Source organism: Penicillium brevicompactum (assembly GCF_028827555.1).
Source record: "Penicillium brevicompactum strain IBT 35665 chromosome Unknown utg000001l_segment0_segment0, whole genome shotgun sequence".
In the NCBI taxonomy this organism is placed as follows: Eukaryota; Fungi; Ascomycota; class Eurotiomycetes; order Eurotiales; family Aspergillaceae; genus Penicillium; species Penicillium brevicompactum.
Window position 1 is genome coordinate 6,913,767 of NW_026623203.1, and position 26,165 is coordinate 6,939,931.

The 26,165-nt window shown below is 50.4% G+C and overlaps 12 protein-coding genes across 12 annotated transcripts; 2 read left to right on the top strand and 10 right to left on the bottom strand.

Annotated features, from left to right (window-relative positions):
* Window positions 1-41: 41 nt before the first annotated feature.
* N7506_002209 (serine/threonine-protein phosphatase) lies at window positions 42-1,329 on the bottom strand (the record flags this gene model as incomplete). The annotated part of the gene is made up of 7 exons (XM_056951505.1): window positions 42-114; window positions 168-240; window positions 294-476; window positions 526-828; window positions 894-999; window positions 1,061-1,102; window positions 1,168-1,329. The coding sequence occupies 7 exons, from the start codon at window positions 1,327-1,329 to the stop codon at window positions 42-44; spliced, it is 942 nt and encodes a 313-aa protein (XP_056817420.1).
* Window positions 1,330-1,768: 439 nt separating this feature from the next.
* N7506_002210 (proteasome inhibitor PI31 family protein) lies at window positions 1,769-2,938 on the bottom strand (the record flags this gene model as incomplete). Its single annotated transcript, XM_056951506.1, has 1 exon — window positions 1,769-2,938. One exon carries the CDS (start codon window positions 2,936-2,938, stop codon window positions 1,769-1,771), a length of 1,170 nt encoding a protein of 389 aa, XP_056817421.1.
* Window positions 2,939-3,269: 331 nt separating this feature from the next.
* Window positions 3,270-4,927, bottom strand: N7506_002211 (acyl-CoA dehydrogenase family protein; the record flags this gene model as incomplete). The annotated part of the gene is made up of 3 exons (XM_056951507.1): window positions 3,270-3,606; window positions 3,658-4,026; window positions 4,092-4,927. 3 exons carry the CDS (start codon window positions 4,925-4,927, stop codon window positions 3,270-3,272), a joined length of 1,542 nt encoding a protein of 513 aa, XP_056817422.1.
* A 752-nt stretch (window positions 4,928-5,679) lies between these two features.
* On the bottom strand, window positions 5,680-8,738 carry N7506_002212 (phosphatidate phosphatase App1 family protein; the record flags this gene model as incomplete). The annotated part of the gene is made up of 2 exons (XM_056951508.1): window positions 5,680-8,550; window positions 8,676-8,738. 2 exons carry the CDS (start codon window positions 8,736-8,738, stop codon window positions 5,680-5,682), a joined length of 2,934 nt encoding a protein of 977 aa, XP_056817423.1.
* Window positions 8,739-8,978: 240 nt separating this feature from the next.
* Window positions 8,979-10,778, bottom strand: N7506_002213 (UV-endonuclease UVE-1; the record flags this gene model as incomplete). Its single annotated transcript, XM_056951509.1, has 2 exons — window positions 8,979-10,502; window positions 10,569-10,778. 2 exons carry the CDS (start codon window positions 10,776-10,778, stop codon window positions 8,979-8,981), a joined length of 1,734 nt encoding a protein of 577 aa, XP_056817424.1.
* A 721-nt stretch (window positions 10,779-11,499) lies between these two features.
* Window positions 11,500-12,579, top strand: N7506_002214 (NAD(P)-dependent alcohol dehydrogenase; the record flags this gene model as incomplete). The annotated part of the gene is made up of 1 exon (XM_056951510.1): window positions 11,500-12,579. One exon carries the CDS (start codon window positions 11,500-11,502, stop codon window positions 12,577-12,579), a length of 1,080 nt encoding a protein of 359 aa, XP_056817425.1.
* Window positions 12,580-13,085: 506 nt separating this feature from the next.
* On the bottom strand, window positions 13,086-15,010 carry N7506_002215 (major facilitator superfamily domain-containing protein; the record flags this gene model as incomplete). The annotated part of the gene is made up of 6 exons (XM_056951511.1): window positions 13,086-13,767; window positions 13,830-14,207; window positions 14,252-14,458; window positions 14,519-14,642; window positions 14,741-14,829; window positions 14,886-15,010. 6 exons carry the CDS (start codon window positions 15,008-15,010, stop codon window positions 13,086-13,088), a joined length of 1,605 nt encoding a protein of 534 aa, XP_056817426.1.
* A 1,162-nt stretch (window positions 15,011-16,172) lies between these two features.
* N7506_002216 (MFS transporter) lies at window positions 16,173-17,655 on the bottom strand (the record flags this gene model as incomplete). The annotated part of the gene is made up of 3 exons (XM_056951512.1): window positions 16,173-16,877; window positions 16,938-17,339; window positions 17,404-17,655. 3 exons carry the CDS (start codon window positions 17,653-17,655, stop codon window positions 16,173-16,175), a joined length of 1,359 nt encoding a protein of 452 aa, XP_056817427.1.
* Window positions 17,656-18,860: 1,205 nt separating this feature from the next.
* On the top strand, window positions 18,861-19,865 carry N7506_002217 (uncharacterized protein; the record flags this gene model as incomplete). The annotated part of the gene is made up of 1 exon (XM_056951513.1): window positions 18,861-19,865. The coding sequence occupies one exon, from the start codon at window positions 18,861-18,863 to the stop codon at window positions 19,863-19,865; it is 1,005 nt and encodes a 334-aa protein (XP_056817428.1).
* Window positions 19,866-20,297: 432 nt separating this feature from the next.
* On the bottom strand, window positions 20,298-21,452 carry N7506_002218 (putative extracellular protein; the record flags this gene model as incomplete). The annotated part of the gene is made up of 1 exon (XM_056951514.1): window positions 20,298-21,452. One exon carries the CDS (start codon window positions 21,450-21,452, stop codon window positions 20,298-20,300), a length of 1,155 nt encoding a protein of 384 aa, XP_056817429.1.
* A 1,378-nt stretch (window positions 21,453-22,830) lies between these two features.
* N7506_002219 (TatD family hydrolase) lies at window positions 22,831-23,794 on the bottom strand (the record flags this gene model as incomplete). The annotated part of the gene is made up of 2 exons (XM_056951515.1): window positions 22,831-23,727; window positions 23,780-23,794. 2 exons carry the CDS (start codon window positions 23,792-23,794, stop codon window positions 22,831-22,833), a joined length of 912 nt encoding a protein of 303 aa, XP_056817430.1.
* A 1,152-nt stretch (window positions 23,795-24,946) lies between these two features.
* N7506_002220 (uncharacterized protein) lies at window positions 24,947-25,797 on the bottom strand (the record flags this gene model as incomplete). Its single annotated transcript, XM_056951516.1, has 2 exons — window positions 24,947-25,286; window positions 25,352-25,797. The coding sequence occupies 2 exons, from the start codon at window positions 25,795-25,797 to the stop codon at window positions 24,947-24,949; spliced, it is 786 nt and encodes a 261-aa protein (XP_056817431.1).
* Window positions 25,798-26,165: the final 368 nt, after the last annotated feature.

Consider the following 26,165-nt stretch of genomic DNA (forward strand, 5'->3'; position numbering starts at 1 on the left):
CGCCAGTCCAATTGCCTCTCGAAGGACGAAGAAGAAATCTATCACAGGAAATAGTCGGGTGTGCGCCTCGATACCATAGGTTCTCCCGCTCGGGGGCAAGGGTCGAATTGTAGGCTGCCGGATGTGTTAGTAATGTGACGAAAGCAATTATTCGCAGGGATACGAACAATGTGTATTTCAAATGCTCGTCGATCTCCATAATTGCGGCTTGGTTGCCGCAGCGGTAACAGTAATTAGGGGCTGTAGTCGGGTTAGTCGGGTGGCTTTGTCAACCCCGGCGAAAAGAATCATACCTGAGAAGATGGTAACCACGTTGCGATCCTGCGACCAGTTATATCCTTCCATCACCAATTGATGGGCACGTGCCACCAGAGTCAAGCCGTTGTTGTGGTTGAAGGCTTCCGAGATATCCTGGCCGAATGTGTATCCAGCACCGCGGGGGAGAGATTCCCCATCCGCAACGGTCATCGGGATCACTCCAGAGCAAGTCACACATGGGACCCTCGTGGGGCACTTCTTGAATACGATCGAGCGATCGGATGTTGTCAAGGGTGTCGATAGACGGACTCAGTCCACCGTGAAGACAGAAGATCTGGTTTTCGATGAGAGCAGTGAGGGGAAGGTAATCAAAGAGGTCGGTGAAGTATTTCCACACGTTGGCGTTGCCATATTTGCGGAGACATTCGTCATAGAAGCCGTAGACCTGTGTGATCTGTCGGGACTCGTGGTTTCCACGAAGGATGGTAATACGCTGGGGGTAACGGATCTTCAAGGAGACAAGGAGGGTCACGGTCTCCACGGAATAGTAACCACGATCGACGTAGTCACCTGCATGAGAAATAAAAAATTAGGCATTTACCCCACAACGACTTCATCCGACCGACGCCACTCACCCATAAAGAGATAGTTTGTGTCCGGGTTGGGACCGCCAATGCGGAACAGCTCCATTAGGTCGTGGAACTGTCCGTGTATATCACCGCAGACTGTCACTGGGCATTTCTGTCATGGATGTAAGTGAGCTGCGTAGGCACGACAACATCCCGACCGAGGAACAACATACCACTGGCTGCACATTGGACTCCTCCTGCAGAACCTCTCTTGCCTATAAAACACACAAATGATCAATTTGCATTCATTCAGAGCTCACTTCCAAATCATGAAACCCACCCGATCGCACAGCCGTCGCACGTCCTCCTCCGCTAATTGCTTGCAAGTCATCAAACTCTCGATCCACCCGTCCAGAGTCGGTATGGAGCCCGGGTCGCTCGCGGGCGACAAACGGTGTGGCTCGGGGGACCGCGCAGTATCGATTTCCATGTTGTTGTCCATTGCGTCGGTATGCTCAGCTGGCTGAAAAGGAGGGGCCAGCTGGGGGAGGGGCGGTCTCGTGAGAAAACAACGGAATTCGTGGATGGGCGCAGCTGTCGTGGGGGTTCGAAAATTATGGAGAATTACACTCCAGATGACAATTCAATTAAAAGACAAACTCCCAAGATCGATTCAAGGGATAAGGGGATGGACTTGGGAACGCGAGAAAGGGAGAAGAGATGGGAGTTCGGGAAGGTCAAGTTGAGAGTGGTGAAAGCAAGATGCGCCACACTTCACAATTCAGCCACACCGCTTTACTGCCCCGTACGCAATTTCCCCAACCTACGACATCGTACATGAAGGAAAATACTCATTAAGCTGAAGTGAACTACGGCTTGATGACATTTATTGAGTTGAGAATAGCAGAGCGCAGCTATGGTCGACTTTTGGTCATGACTCGTTAGATGATGTCCCCGCCAAACCCACCACCGAAGCCTCCAAAGCCTCCCCCACCTCGTCCATTGTTACCATAAGGTCCCCGGTTGCGACCGAACGGTGGCTCACCAGGTCCAGGAGGATCGTAGCGTGCTCCAGGAGGTGCTCGGGGATCGTGTCTACCACTACCGGTTCCCTGTCCACCAAATAGGGGGTCATCAAAGGTAGGATGCATACCCCCACTACCTGGTCCATAACCACCCATACGTCCGTTGAACGGGTCATGGGGAGAAAGACCTTGGGGGTAGAGATCTTGTGAACCGATGCTTAAGGGATCTCCCAATCCCGATGGTCCATCTCCAAGACCTGCTGGCCCTGCTCCCAGCCCGCCTGAGCCGCCACCCAATCCTCCCAAATATCTCCGCGGGGCGCTGTACACTTGATGCTCATCTTCAAACCCGGGAGGGGCAAAATCTACTGGTGGTTTCGAGCGGCGGGGCGCTGCCGCCAAAGGGTCATCGAACGGACGCGGACGGGCAGGCTGAGGAACGGAGTCGTCACGTAGCGCAGCTCGCTGTCTGCTTTCTGCTGGTGATTCCCTGGGTGGTTGATTTGTGCCCTCGTAATCTTCTTGCTGCAAACCGGACACAATCTTTTGAATCACGTTGATTTTGAAGAGACTAATCAAGTCGCCCAGCCGGGTAGGCGAGGTGAACACATCCCGTAAAGAGGTACTGATGTCTTCAGAGGACAGAGGGAGGGCGGAGGCTGAGATGTAGTCCTTGGTAGGGACATCGAAGGAGCTGGTGCGGTCATCGCCCAGCGCGAGTGCGAAGACGACTGCATTTCCCCCCAAGCGACTCACTTTGAGCAGATACTGTGTCTCAGAATTCGCATGTGCATATCGAAAGGCGATCGTGTCATTAGTGTTCCATTCTGCGGGGAGAGAAGATTGATCTGCAGATGATTCTTTGGAGATGTCAGCACGGGTATGAGGAACGACTGAGCGAGACCAAATACCTAATTTGTGGTCTTCACCGAGGCCAACCAAGCGGAAATCCAGCGCTGCCAAGCAGGCATGGCCGATCAGTGCCACCGCTTCATGTGGTGCCCTGAGGCTTGGCTGGCCGGGCTTGATAGCTTTGACAGCAAGATCCAAGATATTATCCTGGGCGAATATGTCTGAGCCGGTCATTGTGTGATAATTTGAAGACTGAGTTGATGATAAAGCGAAGTTATAAAAAAGCATAAGATATGAGGCTCACTCTTGATGACCTCACACCTCACCACGTGAGCCAAGCCTCTAAGGCTGAAAAACATGACTAATCAATGGCCCGAGCTCCCAGTAAAGTGGGCCAACATGCTGCAGACCATCCAAGGTTTATACACGTAGAAAGTACGGAGTACGGAGCACCAGCGAGGTATTCTGTCTACAAAGCTGCATACAAAACACATACAAAATTGCGCAGTACTGAACGCTTCATTGGCTTAATGTACACGACTATCATGATGTAAAAACTCAATCTCTAGAGCATTGCCTTCGGGAAATTCTTCATCGCTTGCCGGACTCCCAAATCCGCCAAAATCTCCTCGGTTCCACCTAAAATGGCATCGAACTTGTACGTGCGGTGGAACATTTCGATGATCTTTCCCATTCCAGACTGAGTGATACCACGACCACCAAAGATGTTCGTGGCATGGCTGGCAATCTCACCCGCAGCTTGAGTACAGTGCGACTTGAGTAATCCGATTGGCCCACCCAGATGCTTCGCTTGTTCGGCATAGCTCATGTTGCACATCTGATAAGCAATGGACTCAAGCCAGGCCTGGTTAGATTCCGTTAGAGAGATCATGCGGGCAAGCCTGCAATTCGTTAGATCAAATTACGCCATTCGAATTCTCGCAATCACTCACTTTTGACGGATGACAGGTTGCTCAATTAATTTCTTGTCGAAGACAATACGCTGGTTGCACCATTTCATGGTCTCTTCCACTACCGTCATAGACATTCGAACCACTGCGGCCACCATCATAAATCGCTCGTGGTTGAAATTGCTCATGATAACGATGAAACCTTTGTGTTCTTCGCCAAGAAGATTCTCGACGGGGACCTTGACATTCTCGTACTGCACGAAGGCAGTAGCGGCAGCAGTCGAGTATGAAGTCTTGATAGGTTTGGTCTCAACACCTTCACCCCGGGGAATCAGGAGCACAGAGAAGCCCTTCTCAGTACGACATCCGGTTACAAAATAATCGGCGAACATGCCGTTTGTAATCCATTTCCTGTTCAATGTTAATGAATGGCCTCTCGCTACAGATCCCGCTGAGATCGGATGGTCAAAACTTACTTGGTTCCGTTGACAATGTAATGCTTGCCATCTGGGGTCTTGACAGCAGTTGTCTTCAACCCAGCAACGTCACTACCAGCAAATGCCTCGGTAATTGCTAGACACATCTTCTTCTGACCAGACAAAACCTCGCCATTGATCCGCTCTTTTAGAACGGGGTCTCGCAACCATTGTTGAACGGCGGTCAAACTGATGGCCATACCAGCCATATTGCCATCCTGGAAGCCTCGGGCGTTTGCCCGAACCAGCTCTTGCGTCACAATCATGTCGTGAAGGTAGTCAAATTCCTTTCCGTCGACGACCCCACCAAGCAGACTTCGGTTGTGGAGATGTTTTCCGGGACCAAGTCGCATGGCTAGGACGTTTGTCTCGGCCATCCGGTTGATAAGCTCCTGACTGATGTAGGTGCCATCTCGTTCCTTCTCTTGGGCTTCGGGCGTGACATACTTGTCTGTGAACTCTCGGACTGCTTTCTGGAGACGTCGATGAGTCTCTTTATAATAAGGCGACTTAAATTCAGGACGTAGCCATAGTGGTTCGGCATAGGGCACGGGGCTTAAAGCACCAGGCGTCGGGATGATGACCTCGGACTTTTCGCCTTCGATAGTACCGATGCAGAGCTGATCTCGGTACTTCTCCAGAACTTCCTGGCGATGCAAGTTGTAAAAATCGGTAGTTGCATCCTGGCCGGCAACCTGAGCCAGGACCACGCTGCCACCGGGGTGGGCGTCCACAAAGTCCGTCAAATCATAGACTTGGTGATCAATAATGCACCAGAGGGACTCCTCGGTGTTGTGTTTAGCAACTTCCGCACGTGTAAGGATTTCAGAAGACATTTTTCGGAAAGATACAGATCAGAAACGGGGAGGGGCACAGTAAATACCCCAGACCTACAAGCTCCAATCACGCCGCTTCTGATTCAAATTCAGCCGAGGCCCGAGGTGATGTCAGCATGTTTCACTGCAACCTCATTCCTGGGCTTGTTATGCATCCTCGGACGCTATGTCTGGAATTGGAAAGGTATGCGTGATCCGGCAGATTGGAGCCATTCCTCGCCAATGAGAAGCGTGTAGATGGTGAAAACTTCCACGTTGAGAGAGACCCACCCCGTGGGCCCGCGGACCACATGATCTACAACGGCTATACTTCAAGGCACGGAGTTAATATCCTCAACATCTAGAACATACACTGACAGAACTGATATTGATGATTATATCAAATAAAACTGCGCTGCATCAAAGACGGAGTCAGCACCTGGGCAAATGTCGGTGTGTACCGTGCGGCTTCAAGGGGGTCGGTCCATCACACCCGCGATTACCGAGGGCTACATGCATCATGTCCGCTTGCATACTATTGTACTTGGGACATTGATGATGCCGATCTTGCTGCTTATTCACACAAAACGAGCGAGCAACTAATTAAGAGTATTCTGTAGTAAGCCCGAGCTGTTGATATCGCAAAAGACTGTGTGCTCAATTAATTCGCTACTGTTCCAAGGCATGGAAAAGAAACCCAAGACAAAAGCAAATCGTAAAATGGAGTTGAGTATACATCTAAACATGACATAGTATGTATTTTTTTAAAAACATCACTGCTCGCCCTTCGTCCGATTCGACTTCATATCCTCCATCGCCTCCTCGATTAACCACTCACAAACAGGCTCTGCGTCGCTACCAACCCGCCAGCTGCCCAGTACAACTCCGTGTTGTTCTAAAACCTCTGTGGCACGCTCCCAGCGACGACGCCAGAGCTCTTCCCGCTTGTTAGGTAGCGGCGCAGGCGGTACTCCAGAGTCGTTGGATCCTTGCCTGGTTCCACCGACGGGAGATCCAGAAAAGTTGAGACGATCACTTGCATACTGGAAGCCTTGATAGGCGGCTTGAGCAGCTGCAGCAGGGTATGACTGAATTCCGCTTGCAGGCGCAGGGGCGGGAGAAGGAGTATTCGAGCCACTTGGCGTGGCGGATGGACTCTGGTCAACACTGGCAATTGATGACCCAGTGTTTGTCCGACGGGGTGGGGGACGAGGTGGTGGTGGCTTGGCACGAGCAGCTTGTGTTTGGCTGTTGTCGTTGTCGAGGCCTTTCAGCCACGAGGACGGGATGTCGTTCCCTGATGCCGCGGTGCTGCTTCTAGATATTCCCGGTGAGGGGTCCGACTCGGCCTTGGGCCCGGAACCCCGCTTGGGGGGCACAGGGGGTACAGCTTTGCGTTTGGGGGGTTCCTGTGCGGGAGGTTTGGAATCACTGTCCGCTGGGTCAGAGGCCGTGGCGACTTGGCGCAGAGAAGAGGGTTTCGAGGCCTTAGCAGCCAGGTCAGCTGGGGTAGAGACCATACGCAAGGCGGATGGCTTGATAGGCTTCACTGGCGGTGGGCGTGGTGTGGTCGGGTGTGTCAGTCCAGACGGAGGTGGCTTATCGTCAATGATAAGATCGGTCAGGTCAATCAAGTCTTCTAGTTCAAGGTCCTGCGGGTCCGGCTCTGCGCGCACTGGGGGCGAAACAGTTGTGCCGCTTCGAGGTGGCAGCTTCGGCCTGTTGGACATCGCATCTGAACGGTCTTTGATATCTGGTGAACTGCGACTGCGATTGGACTGATTGAATTGACTGACAGATTTGTCGAAGAAAGGCTTCGTGTGCGGAGTCGTGACGTCGCGAATGAAGATTCCCAGGATCCGGCCAGGGTTTGCGAGCACAATCTCGGTGTAGACCTCTAAATCAGCTTCACCACTATCGCCGACCAAGATAAATTTGCGTTCGGGGAAGTCTCGCAGAATTTGCTCCAGCGCGCCTCGCTTTCTTTCGGCTGTGGGCTCAAAGATACCTTGAAGCATGCCTGAATATTGCTTGAGATGGAAAGATCCAGGGGGCAAGCCAACCTTTTTGAAATAGCGTTCGAGAAGAGGGTACAGTTGCCAGGGTGCATTTGACACATAATGGATCTGCACACCTTGCTCGGCCAAACTCCCGTACCAGTCGCTGACTCCTTCGACCTTGAGTTCATCTAATTCACGGATGAAAGTGTTGCGGAACATTTCCTTGGCGCCACCAGCAATGGCAGAGTGCTTGACCGTGTCATCGATGTCACTGATCAGACTGATTCCCGTGGGCTCGATGATCTGAATTGGTCTAGCAGCAGACAGGTCCTCCGATGCCAAAACTCGGATATGAGTGGGCACAAATGGCAGTGCAGCGCGAAGTGAGAAATGGCCAGACTCATCCGTTGTGATATTTCTGGACTTGCTCTCATTTTCGTCGAAAAAGAACACGGTGACCGGCATGCTGGCGACAGGATTGGTCAAAAATGGTCGAAGTCTTTCCATCAGGTGTGCATTCGCCATGGATATTTCATCCTTGCTCAACGGAGCCGCGGGCTGTTGTGAACGATCCACGTTTGAGCTCTTCCAGGCGGGGTCTGCGTCCTTGACGGCTGATTCGACGAGCGTCTGCATCTGCTTATCAACGTATTCGTCGTCTCCCTTGCCCGACAACTTGTCGTCAGAGTCATCGTTCGGAGAACCAGTAGGCGCAGGGATTCCGCTGAGTTTCCTTGCCAAAGCGATCATCAATCTGTGCTTTCGGCTCATCGGTCCCCGCCCAGGAGCGTAGATCCAGCCACGCACGTCAACGGCCACAACCGAATCTTCGGTTTCTGTCTCATCCCAAGCAGGTGCTGAAGCGTCGTCCTCTTCGGCAGCAGCGGCGCCGCGATATTCATCGATAGTCTCAGACCACGAATCACGTCGGGAACGGGGAGTGTCGGTCTTTTTGTTCTTGGTTAATTTTCTAGCATAGCTTGGGAAAAGCACCATTTCTTCATCGCCTGATCGTGCGATTTCGATATCTGGGAAGGCACCGGGGGTGTTGTAGTAATCTTCATCGTGTTCATTCCTCTGACCAGCCCATTGGGAAGTGTAGGACTGGCGCAGCTCGTTCGCTGCTTTGAAATATTCATATACCTTCTTGCGGCGGCTTCCAGGCGCAGCGGCACCATCACCGCTGCCTGGTCCCCATGTCGAAGAAAGTCCGGACTGAGCCATTGACTCGTTCGGTTCGCGGCGGGGCTCTCGGGTCGACTTCGGGTATGTGCCTGTCAGATTGCCGGATCCAGCAGAAATATTCTGCGTCTTTGAGCGTCGCCTTTTTCCTATCAAGGAGGCGAGAAGACGACTTCCAAGTCTCTTATCGCGCGCAGCGAGTCGCGCCTGTCGCTGGACGAGCGCTCGGTAGATCCGCGATTGGGCCCGGTGCCGGAGCGCGGGGAGGGTCTCGTGCCGGATACCCCAAAGACGGGAATGAGCTCGTCTAGTTGCGAGCGGGCCGATCAGAAGACGGAATATTCGAGAGAATTTGCCAGGTCGAGGCTCGCGGGGGAAGGGGAAAAGGGTAGGCGAGCGCCTGAAGAGGAGGGACCTCGACCGGAAGGTGGGCCAGCGGAGATGGAATTTAGGCGCCAGGGTCTCGAGGGGCAGCCAAGTTCAGATATGAAGAGGTAATAGTAATTCAAATGTAAAGCGGAATGCAAGTTGAAGGATCACCTGCGGGGAAAGAGATCGCCCATGACGATGATTATTCGGGTGCTCACCGCGTTCCGCATTGCCCTGACGTAACGGTCCGCTCTAGCGGCCACAGCGATAAAAAGGGGCATATTCCCTGTCAAACCGGCCCCAAAAGGTGGGACTGACAGGATAGTTACTAAAACACTCTGTACACAAACCTTGCTTTGGTTCGGAGAAATTTTGCACAATTCTCCCTGTTTCTGCAATTTTCACATCACCTGGATTACAAAGACAATATTTACCATATTCAATAACTAGAGAGAATGGCGGGGGAATCATTTGTTCTTAGTGTACAATAAATAGTATACAAGGTGACACCAAGCAGCGACTCACGCACTGTCTTCGATGTAGTTCACTTTCTTGGCACGAGACCTTCTCCGAGAAGGTGAGGCCGGAGTTGAAGCATTTATTTGCTCTTCAGCCTCATCTGGCTCAGGGGTGGACTCGATCTCCGAGGCCTTTCGTTTGCTGCGAGAATTGCTAGCAGAAGGCGTACGTTTGGTGCTCTTCACTGCCTTCTTCACCGGTGTCTCTCTCTTGACCGTGGAGTCTAAAGGGACATCATCGGCAACACACTCGGTTTTCACCTTCTTAGGGGTTGTCTTTTTGGGACTCGGGGTGGCCTTTGGTTTCACCACCCTCTTTGCCGGTCGTAGCCATTCCTCCATTCCCCGAGGCCAGTAGACTCTGCCATCGGGACCGCCCATGCCAACTTCTTCGTCGGGTATGATACGTGGAGGGGGTATTGTACCTTCAAGGTCGACAAAGCCTCCCTTCTTCTTGGACTTCTTGGGTGGTTTGAATGGTTGGTTTTCGTCAGTGCGTATGTATGGCAGGAGGTCGTTGGCAAGACTGTGACCGGGCAATTTGAAGGTTCGCATCAACTCAAACACAGCTTGCTCCTTATCCTTGGCCTCAATCATCAAGTCCATAGTAGGATCACATGGAGGCAGAGTTGCGACACGATCACTATGCTTGCGCCGTTGCCGCGGGGTAATAGCAGCGGCCGTTTGTTCAGAGTAATGCATCTTTTGCGTAATGTTCTTCCGAGACCAGGTTGCTTTAATGCGCTCATACAAAGGAATGATGTCCTCTGTGCCTTCCCGGACCTCATTGGCGTCAAAAATTATGTTGTGGTGGTGATAGTCGAGAACGAGAGGGATATTGAGTTCCTCGCAGATAGGCAGGAGGTCATGAACAGACCAGCTCACATCATCGTTTTCCAGAACCAATCGCTTCTTGATATCCTCTGAAAGCAAAGCATAATTTTCTCTGAACCGGTCAAGGGTTGCTGCCTTGTCACCAAAGACTCCACCCATGTGGAGGATCATGACCGCGTCCCGGTCTTGCTGAGGAGGCAGCTTGAGCAATTGGAGCAACTCTGAATGATATTCGAGATCGCGGTAAGAGCTCTCTATGACTTCTTTTCTTGGTGACCCCAACTGGGTGAATTGCCCAGGGTGGACAGACACTCGGTGTCCTAGTTCAGCCACCACTCGGCCTGTGTCTGCTAGCACCTCGGACGCAAAGGGCGCCAATTTATAGCCGTATTCTTTGTGACTGGCAAATGGGAACATCTCACTGCTGAGACGCATGAACTTGATCCCGTATTTGTCATTCCAGCGAATGATCTTAACTAAATCACGCGCGTTCGTCAACCCGAGCCCCTCGACAAAGGCTTGGCCTCGCGCAACATCCGCAAGTTGTTCGCGGTCGGGGCGGTTCTTGGTCGGGTGAGCGGGTTGCTCGGGATCTTGAAGAGGGTGACGGTTCTCCAGGATTGAGGCAATACGGCAAGTACGCGAGCAGAAGACGGGAGGTGTGGAATATCGGAGGTAGGTGTTCAAACAAGCCTGTAGACATTAAAGGTCAGTTCAAGTCACAATGTACCACCTTGGGCCTATTGCAGCTTAACTCACATATCCTAGCCGTCCTTTCCAGGGAAGTGGTAGATAGCTGCTGTGCACTGGAGGCGGTCGCCCAAGGGCTTCTTTCAATTCATCCGCCTCGAGTGGAACCTCCACATCAGATTCCGGGTCAAGGGAGGCCTGGCGATCCGCCGACGGTATATCCCCTTCGAGGATGTCCGCTGGCTTCTCGTCGGATCCAGTATTGGTTGCAGATGCCATGTCTGCTGGGTCCAGATACCTTGAATCTGAACCGTAGGCTGGCGAGCGATCTTGCGAGTATGCGCGATAACAAGCAAAGGGAAACCGTGGTAGTTTGATCAAGGGATATACAGCAGGTTTGGATGCGAAGGATAGAAGATTGAGGGCTACATGACGGCCGGATCTGGTCGCCACGGGTATCGATCGATCGGTAATTCTCAGTGACGTGTGGCGACCCTGCGGGCCAGCTTCCAAGGAACGAACATGTTGGAAAGACAGGTCCTGCAGCCGAGTTAAAGACCGCCGACACATTCAGCTTTTTGGGGGTTGAGTGTTGCAGAAGTCAAGGGCGGGACCATGACGCGCTGAATACGCGACGCATCGCTCCCGCTCCAATCATAGTGTTGGAGCTGTCGAAACTACCGCATCGATGCTGCGTGGCTACGGTTCAATTGTTCCAATTTAAACTCACAATTTATGTACTTCGTATGACAATCTGTTTTAACAATTGAGGCTCTCAAGTTACCTTGCAACTTTGTAACACCAATGATATCATTGCTGCCGCAGGCGGTGATGCAAATCATGCAAATCGCACCTTTTCATGCACTAGCTTAACAACAGCAGCAACCCATCCCAAGCTGGTAATCCTTTTTGCAACTTAGCTCTTGTTCTCGCGCCTGCTGACGAGAAAACTTGTGGACTTATAACTTCTCAGACCTCGGGCCAATTCATACTGATCAACATGGACCCAACAATGCCCCCGGGGCAAATGAATTCGTTCCAGCCCGAATCAATGCAAGCATGGCTCTACTCTGGCACTTCCGGTGGTCTCGAGAATAATCTGACCTTCGACCCGGTTGCTCGTGCGCCGCCTGCACTACAGGGCAACGAGGTTCTGGTGCGAGTCCTGTCTGCAGCCCTGAACCCAGTGGATTACAAGCTGCCCGAGATGGGGCTTCCAGCACGTATGCTCGTAAAGAAGCCTGCATCCCCGGGTCTGGACTTTTGCGGCCGTGTGGTCGCAACAGGACCTCTTGCCAAGCATCTCAAAGAGGATCAATTGGTGCATGGCATCCCCGGACTCCCGACCCAGTTCGGCTCGCTAGCAGAGTATCTCACTATAGGAGCGGACAAGATCGCAGTGGTGCCTGAAGGCGTCTCGGTAGATCATGCTGCTGCTATTACACTCGCTGGATTAACTGCATACCAAAGTTTGGATGGTCATGTTAAAGCCGGAGACAAGGTCCTCATCAATGGGGCTTCAGGTGGCTGCGGCGTGTTTGCCGTTCAGATTGCGAAACAGCTTGGATGCCATGTCACAACGATTAGCTCAACTCGAAACATTGAGCTATGCTTGCGCATGGGAGCAGACGAAGTCATCGACTATACAGCGCAGAATGATCTTATCAAGAAGCTTCAAGATCGGAAAGTGATATTCGACTGCATAGTTGATAATGTCGGTCTGCCTTCTAAGTTGTACTACCAATGTCATCATTTCCTCAAGGAGGATGGAGACTTTGTGCAGGTTGGTGCACCGAATCTGACCATGTTTCTCGGACGATTGGGGTGGCCATCTTTCCTTGGAGGTGGAAAGAGAAAATACGTGGTCGTGATGACCAAGGTGGACCTAAAGCAACTGGCTCAGCTTGGGGAATGGCTGTCCCAGGGCAAAATCCAAGTCCAAATCGACAGCGTCTTTGAGTTCCATGAAACACCCAAAGCATTCGAGAAGCTCCGATCGGGACGCACGAGGGGCAAGCTCATTGTACATATCGGTGATCCCCACGATCAGAGCATGGAGTCTTTCGGCATTGGGCTTTGATCCTTGAATCTCAAATCTCCAATCCTTATCCCGATTCGCTCCTTTATTGGTCACAGCAAGTCTCCCATCGGGCTAAAGAAACAAAGCAGATGGTCTCTTTGGGCCAGTCTAAGGCCATCAGGCTGTTACAAAAATACCCAGTGCTTAAGCAATCGTGTGCCTGCCAATCGACTTCTGGCCCTTCTGAAAATTTACCAAACTCATGTATTACTTATACGCACCTATCCATGCTAAGCTTGAAGAAAATGGATGAGAGATGATGAGACACTCCACGCATACCTCAGAAATAGCAGGCCAGAGCCTTGGAATTGGAATTGATCGCCATTGAAGGAGAGCCAGTTGATCAGGATCAATTGTTCGCTCTTTAATACCGACCCATGATTGCAAGGGACCACCTGAACTAGACCTCAGACCTCGGGATTCGGGAGCAATCAAATCAGCCCCGAGGCTGGAGAATCGCCAGATATAAATTCGTCTTGGAAATGATTCCAAGGTTGATGAGAAGCTCAGCTCTTTGAAAATCGCACATTGTCTCTTTTCCAGATCATTGCCACGGCCAAAGCCTGAGCTGCCGCAAAGGCACCACACATCTTCATCTCCATATTGTATGCAATCGCATAAACCTCACGAACATGGAGTTGATTCTCCGGCGAGAAAGTCTTGATTGCTTCAGTGGTCTTCAGTAGGGCAGCCATTTCACCTGGCGACAGCGTGGATGACAAACGACTTTGGATGTAATGGAAGAGGATTGCACTCGAAGTCGCGATTCCAAGAACGCCGCCCAGCATACGGAGCTGTATACCTATACCCAGCGCAATGGATTGATCTTCAATGTCTACCACGAGTGATGTGGCCATGTAGAATGCGGATACGCCAAGCCCGCATCCCAGCCCAGCCAAAACCAAGTATCCAAACTGACCTGGCCAAAGCTCTACTATGGGCTCGATCTCCGAGAAAAGGAAAAGACCGACCACTTGAAACACAAGACCGATCACTGCAATATAAGCGAAGGGAATCTTCAACCGTCCTGCCAAAACAGAGCAAGATATAATGCCGACCAGGCAGCTCAGCGCGAAGGATAACAATTTGACGCCTGCGCCAACTGGGGAGCTTCCGTTGACGATCTGGAACCTTTGCGGGATCTCAATCACGCAAACAGTCAATGGCACACCGGTAGTGAAGAACCCACTAAACATCAATTCAACATTAGCCGAGATCAAGGGTCACGCTTATTTGGCGGGAGAACGAACAGTGCTATCCCCATGAAGAGTCGATTTTGCGTTAGCCTCCATGGGAACATTGGGCTCATCTTTAGATCACGTCGGCATATGAGCCACTCCCAGCCGACAAACAGGATCCAAGAGATGCCGGATATCACAAGGAAACTGACGACGAGTCCCGAGCCCCACGAATATTCATAATTACCCTCTTGAAGAGCAGCAATGATGAATGAACAAGCAGTCAAGACGAGGAAGGCTCCCAGGAAATCCACCTGGTGAATAGCTGCCTTCACCTTGGCCCAAACTGGCGTTGATGTCGATTGGCTATTTGCTTCTGGTGCAGCATTGGGAAAATGAGCCGGAAGAATGAAGAAAATCAAGATCCCGCCAACGGCTGCTGCAGGAACGCTGTTCTTGTTAGATGTGATACCCGCAAGCTTGAATCTACTCACTTCAACAAGAAGACCCAGCGCCATTTTCCGTCATTGGAAATAGCGCCTCCCAGCAAAGGGCCGATGACAAGACCTATCGAGAGAATCCCACCGGCGAGGGAGCTAGCTTTGTCGTATTGCTCATAGGGAAGAAGTCGAAGGATGGAAAATAATGACAGACTGTAGATACCAGCACCACCAAGGCCTTGGAAAGCACGACAAATGATCCTGCATTCAGCCTCCTGTTAGTCTTGTTTGCATCGCACCTAGAAAAGAGGGTTGACTTACAATTGGCTGATACTTTGCGCTCCAGCACAACCACCAGAGAAAGCAATGAAGATCGTTACAGCAGTGAGAAGACTTGGCTTGACTCCAAAGATGTTGCTGAAGCTTGCCCAGACGATGAGGAACCCTAGAGAAACATACGTCAGCTTGGTCTGATTGGGGTTCGGCGAGAGAGAGGACCTGTATAAGTGAGGAGATATGATGTGATAACCCAACTGCTCTGACCGGCGCTCTGGAGATCATCGGTGATGGTCACCAGCGAGGTGCTTACAATCGTTGCTTCAATGCCGGTAAGGAACAGGGGTAAAGCGATGCTAGCAGAATGTAAGCCTTGATTTGGCATTCAAAATCAGCGTGCCGGGTCACTTACCCTACTATCGCAAGATATAATCGAGCGCCTTGCAATGCACCATCCCACCGAACTGGCACGTTGCCCCCATAGCCCTCATCGGACTCGTTGGCATCATTGGCCTCGTTGACTTCTTTGGCGGCCATGGGCGAGATCGATTAGGTCCACAGAGTAGGACGAAATTTTCACCTCGGGATAACGCATAAAGGGTGATTTTCTCTAAATAAAGGCAATACTTTATTAAGGATGCTTGGTAGGCTGCAGATATGATATGTAATAATGTAGTCTTCTAAGCCGATGAACGGGGCCAGGCTAGTACGAGCTTGCATGCACAATGTTGAGGACTCCATAATGATTAAAGCTCTTTTTTATTTCACCACTCAAATTTCAATTCCTTACTCCTTGAAGACTGCAGGCTGATTTCTCACTGCCGATCAATTGGGTAAAATATGCAAGAGCGCCACTCATATTGATGCTGTGTCTCGATTCTTTTCATCAAGGCGTCTCACCTGCATGAAGCCCCACATTCTAGCTTCGGGTTTGTTCCACTGTCTCCAATCCCCTTGATGCTGGCGAGAAATTCCAAAAATGGGAAATTTATGCTCTTTGGAGCAGGAAGTACTCATCGCACTCCAAGGGTGGGAATTCAATTTCATCTTTCAAAAGGGATAAACGCACAAGAGAGGGATAGTTGGAGCTGATGGAGAGAGCTGAAGGGACCCATAAGCAATCGGCGATGCCGAATAGTTCGTAAGATCGGGCTAATCTGGTACCCACTTAAGTATGCGGGCCTAGTTACTCCGTATTGTTGGTTAGTGAGCCTAGTGGCCCAGGTCGGTTTGGTTCTTTCAGGCGCCCTTTGGTTAATTAGCCAGCTAGGGCACTCATCTGATATGCGTGCGCTGGCAGATGTACCCCGTAATGCGTACGGAGTAAACATCACATAGCTTTTGCTTCTGGGGCGCCTTAGGCTTCCTTTCCACATTCTCTTCCCTTTCATGCAGTTGCGCTCTTTCTCCCCCCTTTGTTCCTTTTTTCTCCAACTTCATCATACCCTCCCCATACTACTGACCATGTTTGCGTGACTGTGAATAAAAGTCTGTTTAACATGCCTCTGTAGCTGCTTGCAGATAGAATTCCCATGAAAAATACTCAAATATACTAGAAGACAATACAACAGCAAGGAAGAGATATTACGAAATCGTAGTGATGTTAGGGATGCGACAGACTACCGCCCTAGGGCTATGTGCGCTACTCCGTACTTGTCATAGAGATCCCGGGCATGGCAGAGCAGGATGAGGGTCAATCTCAGACTTGGTGGGACGTCTCTAGCTGTGGAAGCCAGAATAAAGTCCCCCAAATTCCCACAGCCACAGCCAGCATGGCAAGCAATATTGGCTGTAAGACCGACACTCCTTTGGCTTGTGCAATAGCTCCAATCATGAAAGGAAACACAGCACCACCGCCCATAGAGAAAGCGGCCGCAAACCCAATCGCAGCAACGTGGACATTCTTCGGTAACATCCGAGTTGCAACAACGACAACGCCTGGGAAGATGGTTCCCATGAAGAATCCGACAAGCGAGACTGCCACCGCAGAGACCATGAACTCCGGCACAAGCCAAAATATCAGCTCGAGGGCAATGGCACACAAGAGGTATACGGCGACCGATAGCTTTTCGCCAATTCGCGGTGATACAAACCCTAGCACAAATCGACCGACGGTGATGCCTAGCCAAAAGCCGGTTTCCGCCATACCAGACTCGAACGCACCGCCATGTCGGACATTGGTCATGAAGACAACGATCCATCCACCTATTCCCACTTCAATGCCACCATACAAGAAGAGGAACACGGCACATATCCAGGTCACTTTGTGAGTAAGAGCAATCTGAGTTTGATATAATGCTCCTCCACGGCCTGGAGGGCTTGGGTTTTCTTGGTGGTATCTCGCAGCTGTATCATCCCAGAAGGCAGCCGCGGTATAAACCAATGCCAACGCGGCCCCTCCAGTCTTAATTCAGCCGTTAGTCACTGCCTAGCTGTGTTGGTTCGGTAGAAGAGGTTTGATTACCATGATATAGTAGTAAGAATACCACGGCCACCCAGCCTTGGTGATTAACGTTGTAGCAACCAGAGGACTGATGGTGGCCCCGATGCCATAGAACCCATGGAAAAATCCAAGCACTTCATTTGAGTTCGCCATGTTTCCAATCCACACATTCCAGGCCGCATTATGGAAACCGCTCCCAAGACCAACTAGTACATAGACCACTATCAGTACTGGAAATGGTGGGTGGGCCGATATCACTGCGAAGGCAATCAAATGGCAGATAGGTGCAATGATAGCGATTCCTCTTCTGCCCAGGTTTTGGTGGACCAAGTTACTCAACACGGCAGATAGAGTGTAGCCAACGAATGGCGAAAGGAAAATCAGCGAGACAATCGTATAGCTCTTTTGGTAGTAGATCTCAAGCTATGAATGTTGAAATGATAATCGTCAGCGAACCAGTTGTGACGGGATTTGAGGAGTACTTTACATAGGGTATGATGGCTCCGTATGCGGCGTCGTTAGACCCCATCACCAATGCGCACCAGCATGTTGCCGTCAATTTCCAGATTGTTGATTTTGACTCGTTCCATCTCAGCGCAACGTTGACTGCGTGTAAAGGTGGGGCATCGTCCTCGGTTTCTGATGCAGTGCTTGTCTCCGGGGTGTCTCGGTACTGAGCAGCTTCGCGTGACAAAGTCTCCCTTGACCAAGGGGCTATAGTCTCAGTTGTAGACGCCATCAAGTTTTTTTTGCTGACTCTGGAGCCCCAATCAAGTGAAGTTTGACACCCAGTCAGATTGTGGGGCTTTGAAACGTGAGATAATGCGGGGGAAAGTCCGCTGCGAATGTAACCCTGTCTGTTGTGGTCAGCTTAAGGGTCAAACAGCTTGCCAAGAGCTTCTTAGTTGTTATGTTCACTTCATGGTTAAGCTTTTGTTCGGTTTCAAGGTACTTGTAGAAACAAGTATCAACACACTTCGTACTACTCCTAACAATGGTAGTACAATAACCGCCCAAGTACTATCTTGTTTCCACTTCGCTCTTGGGACACTACAATCAAGCCCCAAGGCTCCTTGTATGGATAAATCAGATGTCAGACTGACACACGATCATAGATATTAGATCTCTCCCGAATTCTGAAACAAAAAGACAGCTGAAGACTCTCGAATCTATTCCGGTCACGTGGTGGTATTGTAGGGCTCCACTCACGTTTCTTCGTTTCTGCAACCTCTTCTGGTCATAACAAAACATCTCAACTCTAATGACATCTTCGAAAGTCACTCTAGAGGATTATATCCAGCCCCTGGGGGTCGAGATTGAGACCTTGTATGATCTATCGTGTCGACTGTCGGAAGCATACACAAAGTTGGCTGCGGAGTCATCGGAACATTTTATTCCCACAGCTATCACTCAGCTTCCAACTGGTCACGAGACAGGTCGCTACCTGGCAGTTTATGTTGGCCTGTCGTACCTCCGCGTGGCTTTCATCGATCTGTTGGGAGACAAACACATTGAGGGACATACACGCGTACGCCGGACGTTAGAAAAGGCATGGCCTATCGAAGAGCACTTACGCAAGGATCACTCCGCTGATCTCTTCACTTGGATTGGAGATTGCATTGCTGAAGTGGTGGCGGACAGACTTACGAATCCAAGCGAGGAACGAATTGACCAAATAACGACAGGCATATCTTTTTGTCTCCCTATAAAGTATTATTACCTGCCAGGCTGTGATTCTCTTTCTGGCACTAATCCTCATATAGGCAGGACTCCCTTGACGAAGCTATCCTTATGCCGACAGGCAAGGGATTTTCTCTCAGTTCAGACCTCAACCTCCGCCAATCTTTGCTCAATGGGTACGAACGTCACACATATTCCTCTCATGGAGATGATGCAAACTTGCCTGTGAAAAGAAGAAGGTTGTTTTCTCTTCCTAAATTGAAAATGGCAGTCATGATTAACGACACAACGGCCACCTTTGCCTCCTTGGCATATTCCATCCCTTCTTTGCCGAACACTCGGGTTGTTATGGGACTCATAGTGGGCGCGGGTTGTAACACCACTGTTCCTATGAAATTGACTCATTTGCATGAGTCAAAAGTGAAGAATATCCTTGAAAAACATCCCGATGCGCAAGATGCACTTATTTCAACGGAATGGACTCTTTCCACAGCCGCAGCTCCGTTCGATGAACTTGGCATTCGAACAAGGTGGGATCATCAACTGGATAGAAACTGCAAACGACCGGGTTTTCAGCCCATGGAGTACATGATTGGTGGTTCCTACACCGGTGAACTGGTTCGAATTGTCTGCCATGACTGGTTCCACGGAGCTTTGGGCATAGAGAATTCGAAATTACCAGTGAAGCTGGTAGAGGAATACTCTCTCTCCACAGATTTCCTCTCTCTAGTCGTGGCTCCCTCCATATCCGATGAGAACCTAGCAACCGAGCTATCCAAATCCCTCCGACCGCCAACGGATAGTGACTGGATCTGGTCGCCTGAATATGCTCGGGCTATTCGTATCATTGCTTCGGCAGTGCAAGATCGGGCCGCTTCGTTGGTTGCATCTGCCGTTGTCGGGCTTCTCGATTGTACGAACGAGGTTACACTTTGCGACTCGGACTCCAAAGACTCGAACGGGTTCCAGGATACCTCCAAAGCACACCATCCTACAAACTTATCATCTACATCGGCATCAATACCAGGTTGGGATAGTGGCCCTGAAGAGCTTGCAGTGGCCTTCTCTGGTGGAGTAATTCAACACTATCCTCATTATAAAGAAAGTGTACAGAGATGCATTGATCGCCTCTTACTGCGCGCTGGTCCGCAAGCAGGTGGAAAGAGTGTGTTTTTACGGGAGGCTAGCGACGGTGGTCTTATTGGCACTGGTGTTCTGGCTGGTACTGCGTCAGGCGAAATCGGTGAGATCAAAGTCACCATGACTTGAAAGTGAATTCACAGAATATAAAGCCATTACTGAAGACCAACTGTAATTCGGCCTGTAATATTCCGTGGAAGACACGCACACGTTTATACAGCCTGACAGTGTGAGAATTCTACGAAGGTATGGTACCTGGGAATGTAGGTGGACTTTGCGCCCAAGGCTGCTGCATGATACATTTACAGGGGGCGTGTGAGCCATATTAGAAGACATTCATTCAGTGTGGTATGGTGATAACATGAACGCAATGACATCAACCGAGTCATCGCTGTTCGATCATAGGTAAAGAAAGGGAGCAACAAAAATGTAACAGAAGCGTGAGGTCCTAAGGTCGTTCGAAAGCAACACGGTGGAAGAAGAAGACAGGAAGAGGGACATGATCGGCAAAGCCAAAGGAATTTAATTATTGAAAAAGCTTTATGACAGAAGGGAAAACATTTAGTGAGCAGCAATGATTTCACCGCCACGGCAGACAGTGCCAGCAGCGACAGGGCCCATGAAGACAGGGCGACCGAAGTTGCAAAGGGCGAAGGTGTATCCATCGGGAGAGCAAAGCAATTCACCATCAGTGCACTTGAACTTGCCAACGTAGTGGCTGAAGTGGTTGCTAGTGGAGGCCTCGGTGCCAAGGGTGCGAGAGTCGGCGGCGGGAGCGGGGGCCGGGGCGGCGCTACCGAAGGGCTGGGCAATCTTGGCGGTCTTGTCGCCGGCGGCAGGGGTATCCTTCTTGGGAGAGTTGGCGATCTTGTCACTGGTAGTAGTGGAGTTCTTGTCGGAGGAGCCGGCATCTTCGCTGAGGAAAGGAGCCTTCTCGGTGCACTTGTAACCGGGGCCCTTGGCTTCTCCAATAAGCTTGGGGCCGGGCTTGGGGAAGTGAACAGCCTCGCCCTCGGTGGTGACACACTTGCCAGTCTGATCAACGTTGGCAACGAAGAGGTCAGGGAGGCTGTCGAAGCTGCTCTTCGCAGCCTTGTTGTTCTTGCTGTGCTCCATGGCCTTGGGCTTCTCCTTAGATGCCGGCTTGGGGGCTTCCATCTCCTTAGTTGCTGGCTTGGGGGCCTCCATCTCATCACGCTTCTCATTCTCGGTAGTAGTACCGTTAGCGCTACGGCTGTCTGAGCTACCGATGGTGATCATGGCGCAGTTCATGTACATCTCGCGGTTTCCGACCTTGTTGAACCAAGTCCAAGCAAAGAGGGCATCACCAGTGGGTGCGTCGGAAGGAATGTCAAAGTCGTACTTCTTGGCGATGGGGCAGTCGCCCTCAATTGACTCGATGACCTTGAAGGTCTTACCCTGGTCGTAGGTCAGGGCTAGCTGGCATGAGCCACCATCGTGGGTAGCGCTGCCCTCCAACTCCATGTGTTGAGAGGAACCGGGTTCCCATGTTGCGACGGCCTCGAAGTCGTCCTTGGCGTATCCTTTGCAAGGGTAGTCACTGCCAGAGCTTGACAGAGGGTTGGTGTAGGAGTAGTCCTTCTGGCCCTTGGCGTCCTTGTTCAAAGGACTGCGGATGGGGTAGGGAGTGCTCAACTGCATGTGAGCTGACACAGTGCTGGCCAAAAGGCCGGAAATGATAGCGACACCCTTCATTGTGATTGAAGCGTTTCTGTCCAGTATTAGCCTCATGTTGTGATCATTCCCACGGATTGCAACATCGATGCATGCCGACAAGAGCGCAGATCTGACCCAAGGTGTCACTTACAGTCTTTGCAAAAGAGGGTAGATATAAAGAGCGATATCTTAATATGATACTAAACACTTAACCACCAGGGTTAATAATGTGAAAATGATAGAAGCTTTGGCTCAATGAGCAGCTACTAGAGCTCGACAAGCGGTATAAATACATCGCTTGGAGATCATAACATTCCCCATACTTGTTGACAAGAATGGCAGATGCCATGATATTTTGGTCAAAGCTGTGCTGACCCTCGCAACGTGAGGAATGTTGGCCTATCAACCTCGAAACAAGCCCTTACCCGTAGCCAATGAATTCATTTGTGGAAGTCAAGCAAGCACCTTAAGATAGAATTCGTGCGGAATTTTGCTATCTGAGCTATAATTTTCTCTGATTGTTGTTCATGGTTTAAAAAAAGAATCCGGCATCACCATGACACTGTCAAATTCATTCACGCTCGAATGGGTTCGATTCCAATTCTTCCCACTCCAAATAATCTCTAGCAAATCTCGGTATTTGATGGCAAACACTTCAGACGCCGTGGATTGCAAACCTAGCGGGCACCAATGGCCCAAACATGAGCAGAGCCACCATTAGTTCCTTCATTCCAGTCAGAATTAAATCTCCGCAAGCCAAGTGATACGAAGAATCCTGTCATGAGGTCAGGACTATCAATGGGGGGACACGCGTTACAGCTACAATGTGGTCCGCTAGGTATGAAGTACCTACACTCGATCGAGACCTTCTGACTCGTCTGGCAATCGTACTCCATGTACGGCGTATACATTAAATTCTGGGGTATGCCGTAAATCCGGTTTGGTTATCTGCCTCCAGGGCGCCTAAGGGATGGGTGTGCGCCTCCCTGTAACCCTAGCCAAGGCACCAATTATAGGCATCCCTGCGTCAAGGGTTTTGTTTACCATTGTGTCGGTCTTTACCATGCCATGTCGGTCCCTAATTGTCTTCACGTTTTAGTAGGAAAGCTTGTCATTGTGGGGCTCCCATGGGTTTCCAGACCTCGGGGCTTGGTGGGTTTTATACAGTTGGGCAATCGTTAGGGTCCGGTAGTCAAAGGAACCGCTCGTCGCATAAGAATATCGTTAACCCACAAATACAAAATAAGTTGATAGATGAAAGTCAATTCCAAGGGTCTGTTTTCAATGCTGAGCTACAATAAGAAGGTATGAAATTGAAAAATTCGAATTTTTTCCCGCAAGGTGTGTTTATATATTCTGTCAAGTTCCAAGGTTGACCTTTCCCGAGGTCAATTTTGAATTGAAGAAGTACATATTCTCACCAAAACATGCGACTGCTGTTCGTCCACGCTGCTTCAATGACATCTTCGATAGAGATTCCCTTTAATCCAGCCACTACCAAGCCCACAAGTTCCATATTGCAGCTTTCATTGCGAGTCTTGACCATTTGACCCATGATAAACTTGTTGTGCTTCCGACTGGGTGGCAAGGGTCTCGCCTTTTCCAGGAACGGTGCGATCTTCGGATCATTGACCAGTACTTCGCACCATGGCGCATCGGTCTCAAGCTGTAACTTGTCCAATGGAATGTGCTTCACCATCTCCAACTGTTCATCGGTTCGGAATGAGACGCCGTTGACACTGATTTCAAACCCCAACCCCACGAGTCGGAGCATCTCGTCCTTCGTCCCTGCGAAGGAATGCACAAGTCCGCCCCGAGGAAGTCGTGGAAGATAAGGTTCGATAATGGAGATGAAGTCATCCGTAGATTCGCGAACATGTAAGAAAAGTGGCAGTTGGAAGTGTACAGCCAGCTCTAATTGTTCGCGGAATGCGCGCTGTTGCGTTTCCTTGTCTGCCCGTTCCAGGTATTCATAGTCAAGCCCGATTTCGCCAAAAGCCGCTAAAGGAGAAGATTTTTCGGCCAGCAAATTTTCGCCGAGTTCGCGGAGCTCGTTGAGATATTGAGACTCTGGCTTTTCATAGATCTCTGCTGCATGATATGGGTGCACACCAAGTGTCATTTTGCACATTGCAGGGGCATCCCTCACTGCTTGCAGATTTTTCTTTGCGCCCTCAAGAGTCATCGTGGTGAGCATCACTTTATCACACCCATATTCACGCGCTCTCTTCAGAACCTCTCCGAAGTCGGGATCATGGTACTGCTTCCTGCGGTAGATCCCTTGGAATTGATCGGCAGTGAATGTAACTGCGACCTATAAACTACATCAGCTGGAGGCATACTGGGGATTGGCGAAGTGTACACACATCAAAGAACTTCATCGTGAAATTTCGAGCCTGACGTGAAGGACGAATAGCGCAAACGGAGCCTCTAAATAGCGCGTTGTGTGTTCTTGGCAGCATCTGCCCACAGTAGGCGATATATTTTGAAGGCAATCAAAAGTTTCCAAGGTTCAAATTCAGACTGAAATTTTCCAAAGACGACAGCCTGATTTCTACCAGCAATTGGTCATCATCACGAAATTGGCGAAGGGAAGAAGTGAATTGAAATTTGAGTATATAAGACAATGCGCTCTCGGGTACTTGCACCCGAGGTTGGGTTCCGGCAGCCGAAGTGTGGGCTGGGTCTTCAAAAAAGTTCTCCAAGGACTCTGTCGAGGAATTAGACAAACCGATATTTTTAAAGAGGACTGCCCATGGGGTATGTGTGTCCTGAAAGCGATAAGTGCAAGCATGGCTTTATTCCAAGGTTGAAAACTAATCTCACTGAGCACGTACCGTACCCAGAACTAAGTCTCTGCGCGTTTGACCCTCCTGGCTGAACACGATCTCCGATGATGCTGGAATGACCTGAACATAGATAGCTTCAAGATGCCTGCTTTTTGCGATCAAGATCTTGTTCCAACTTTCCATAGACCATTTTTGGTCCCGAAGGCATTTTAATCTAGAACCTTGAATGAGATCGCTCACATCGAGCCATTCAGACTATGTCCAAACCTGTGAATAAGGATCTACTATCATGATCTCCTGCATTTACACAAATTCTCCAGCCTGGCTACTTCATAACCATGTAAAAACAAAACAAAAAAGGTCATACCCATACGTCAAGTCTCGAAACAAGCCACCGAATGCGGATATGACGGATGCGGAAGTTGAGGCTTGAATAGTATTGTTAGGTTACCTTCAGGAACACAAATTACAGCTTGATGAAAAGTGGGTATTGGGATAAATAGTATGTAGTTCATTAATATTACGTTGACCAGCTAGTCTTGAAAGACCCTTAGTGCCCGCCAGATATCCTCCATCATATTGTACAAATCCAATCTTTCACAAACATAGTAGTGGTATCTTGGCTTCCAGCTAACACAAAATGGTCATATAATCATTGACTGGTGCTTGTGCACCAGTCCCGTTGCGGACAGTCGGCTAGCAAAAAACCGGACTATCCGGCCTCCCGACAAACTACTGGCAAGTTTAGATGTTGCCAGTGTAAGCAGAGTTGCCGTAGCCATAGCCAGCGCCATTTGCAGCGGGGGCAGCGGCACCGTTGGTAGCGGTGTTCTTGTTCCGGCCGAAACTGTACCACTTCTTCTCGTTTTGAGGCTCGGCACCCATCTCGACATCATGCGGGGTGGGGTGACCGGGAAGGGTATCAGCGGCGCCGGTGGCTTCGGGGTGGTTCTTGTTGCGGCGCCAGAAAGCACCACGGCTACCGTGGGTATAGTTGTTGGTAGGCGAAGGACCGAAGCGCTTCTCGCGCTTGTGGTGGCGGGCAAGCAGAACCTGGAAGAGGATGGAAACCAGGAAGAGGAAACTAGGGGCTCGGTTAATATGCTTGGCGCAAAACCATAGGGCTGAGATTCATGGGGTTTTACTCACATTCCAATGATGGCCACTGCAAAGACAACCTTCTCCAGTTTGCAGGTCATGCCGAAGGTGAGACCCTTGGAGAAGGTGTCGTCGTTGGCATTTCCAGTTCCGAGCGGGGTGTCTACCGTGCCCGTGCACTGGCTGACACCCTTGCGGGTCAAGATGGCAATCGCAACCATCGCGCCCACGAAGCAGACGTCCAGGGCGACACCCAGGAAGGCGAAGAACGCAACGCCACCCAGGCAGCAGGTGAGGATCATGCCCAACAGACCATAGAGAGTCGCTGCACCTGCTAAACCTTCAACGGCCTTCACCCATGTTGCGATGTGCTGGTTGTTTCTGGAGAGAACAGCCAGATAATAGGAGAAGATGCCAAGAATCACAGCACCGTCGAGGAACTGCAGTACTCGCAGAAAGAGATTAAAGAAGCGAAGGATGACTCCACCAGCTCCCATGATGAATAAATGTGAAGATTTTGTAGTTTTGTTTGATGAGTGACCTTCAGGTCCAAGGGGAATATATGAAGGAAACTCAGGCAACAGGATTTGGGCGACTTATAAGGCAAAGACCCTGAGCAGACGCAATTGACGAAGATCAGTGGATGGCAAAGGAGAAGCTTATAGCTCAATGGTCGGGGGCGTCTGCGCCACACTTTATTCGGCCCCAGATGACCCACTAGCTGATGTCAGTCCCATGGATTGTGTCTCCACCTTTACCGTCTTTGGTTAGAGCCTTGGAACCTTGAAGCGGTCTGATTTGACCTCTGACCCGCCACATGTGAAGAAATTGCATTTTTGGCAATTTTGGGTCAACCGAAAAAGAA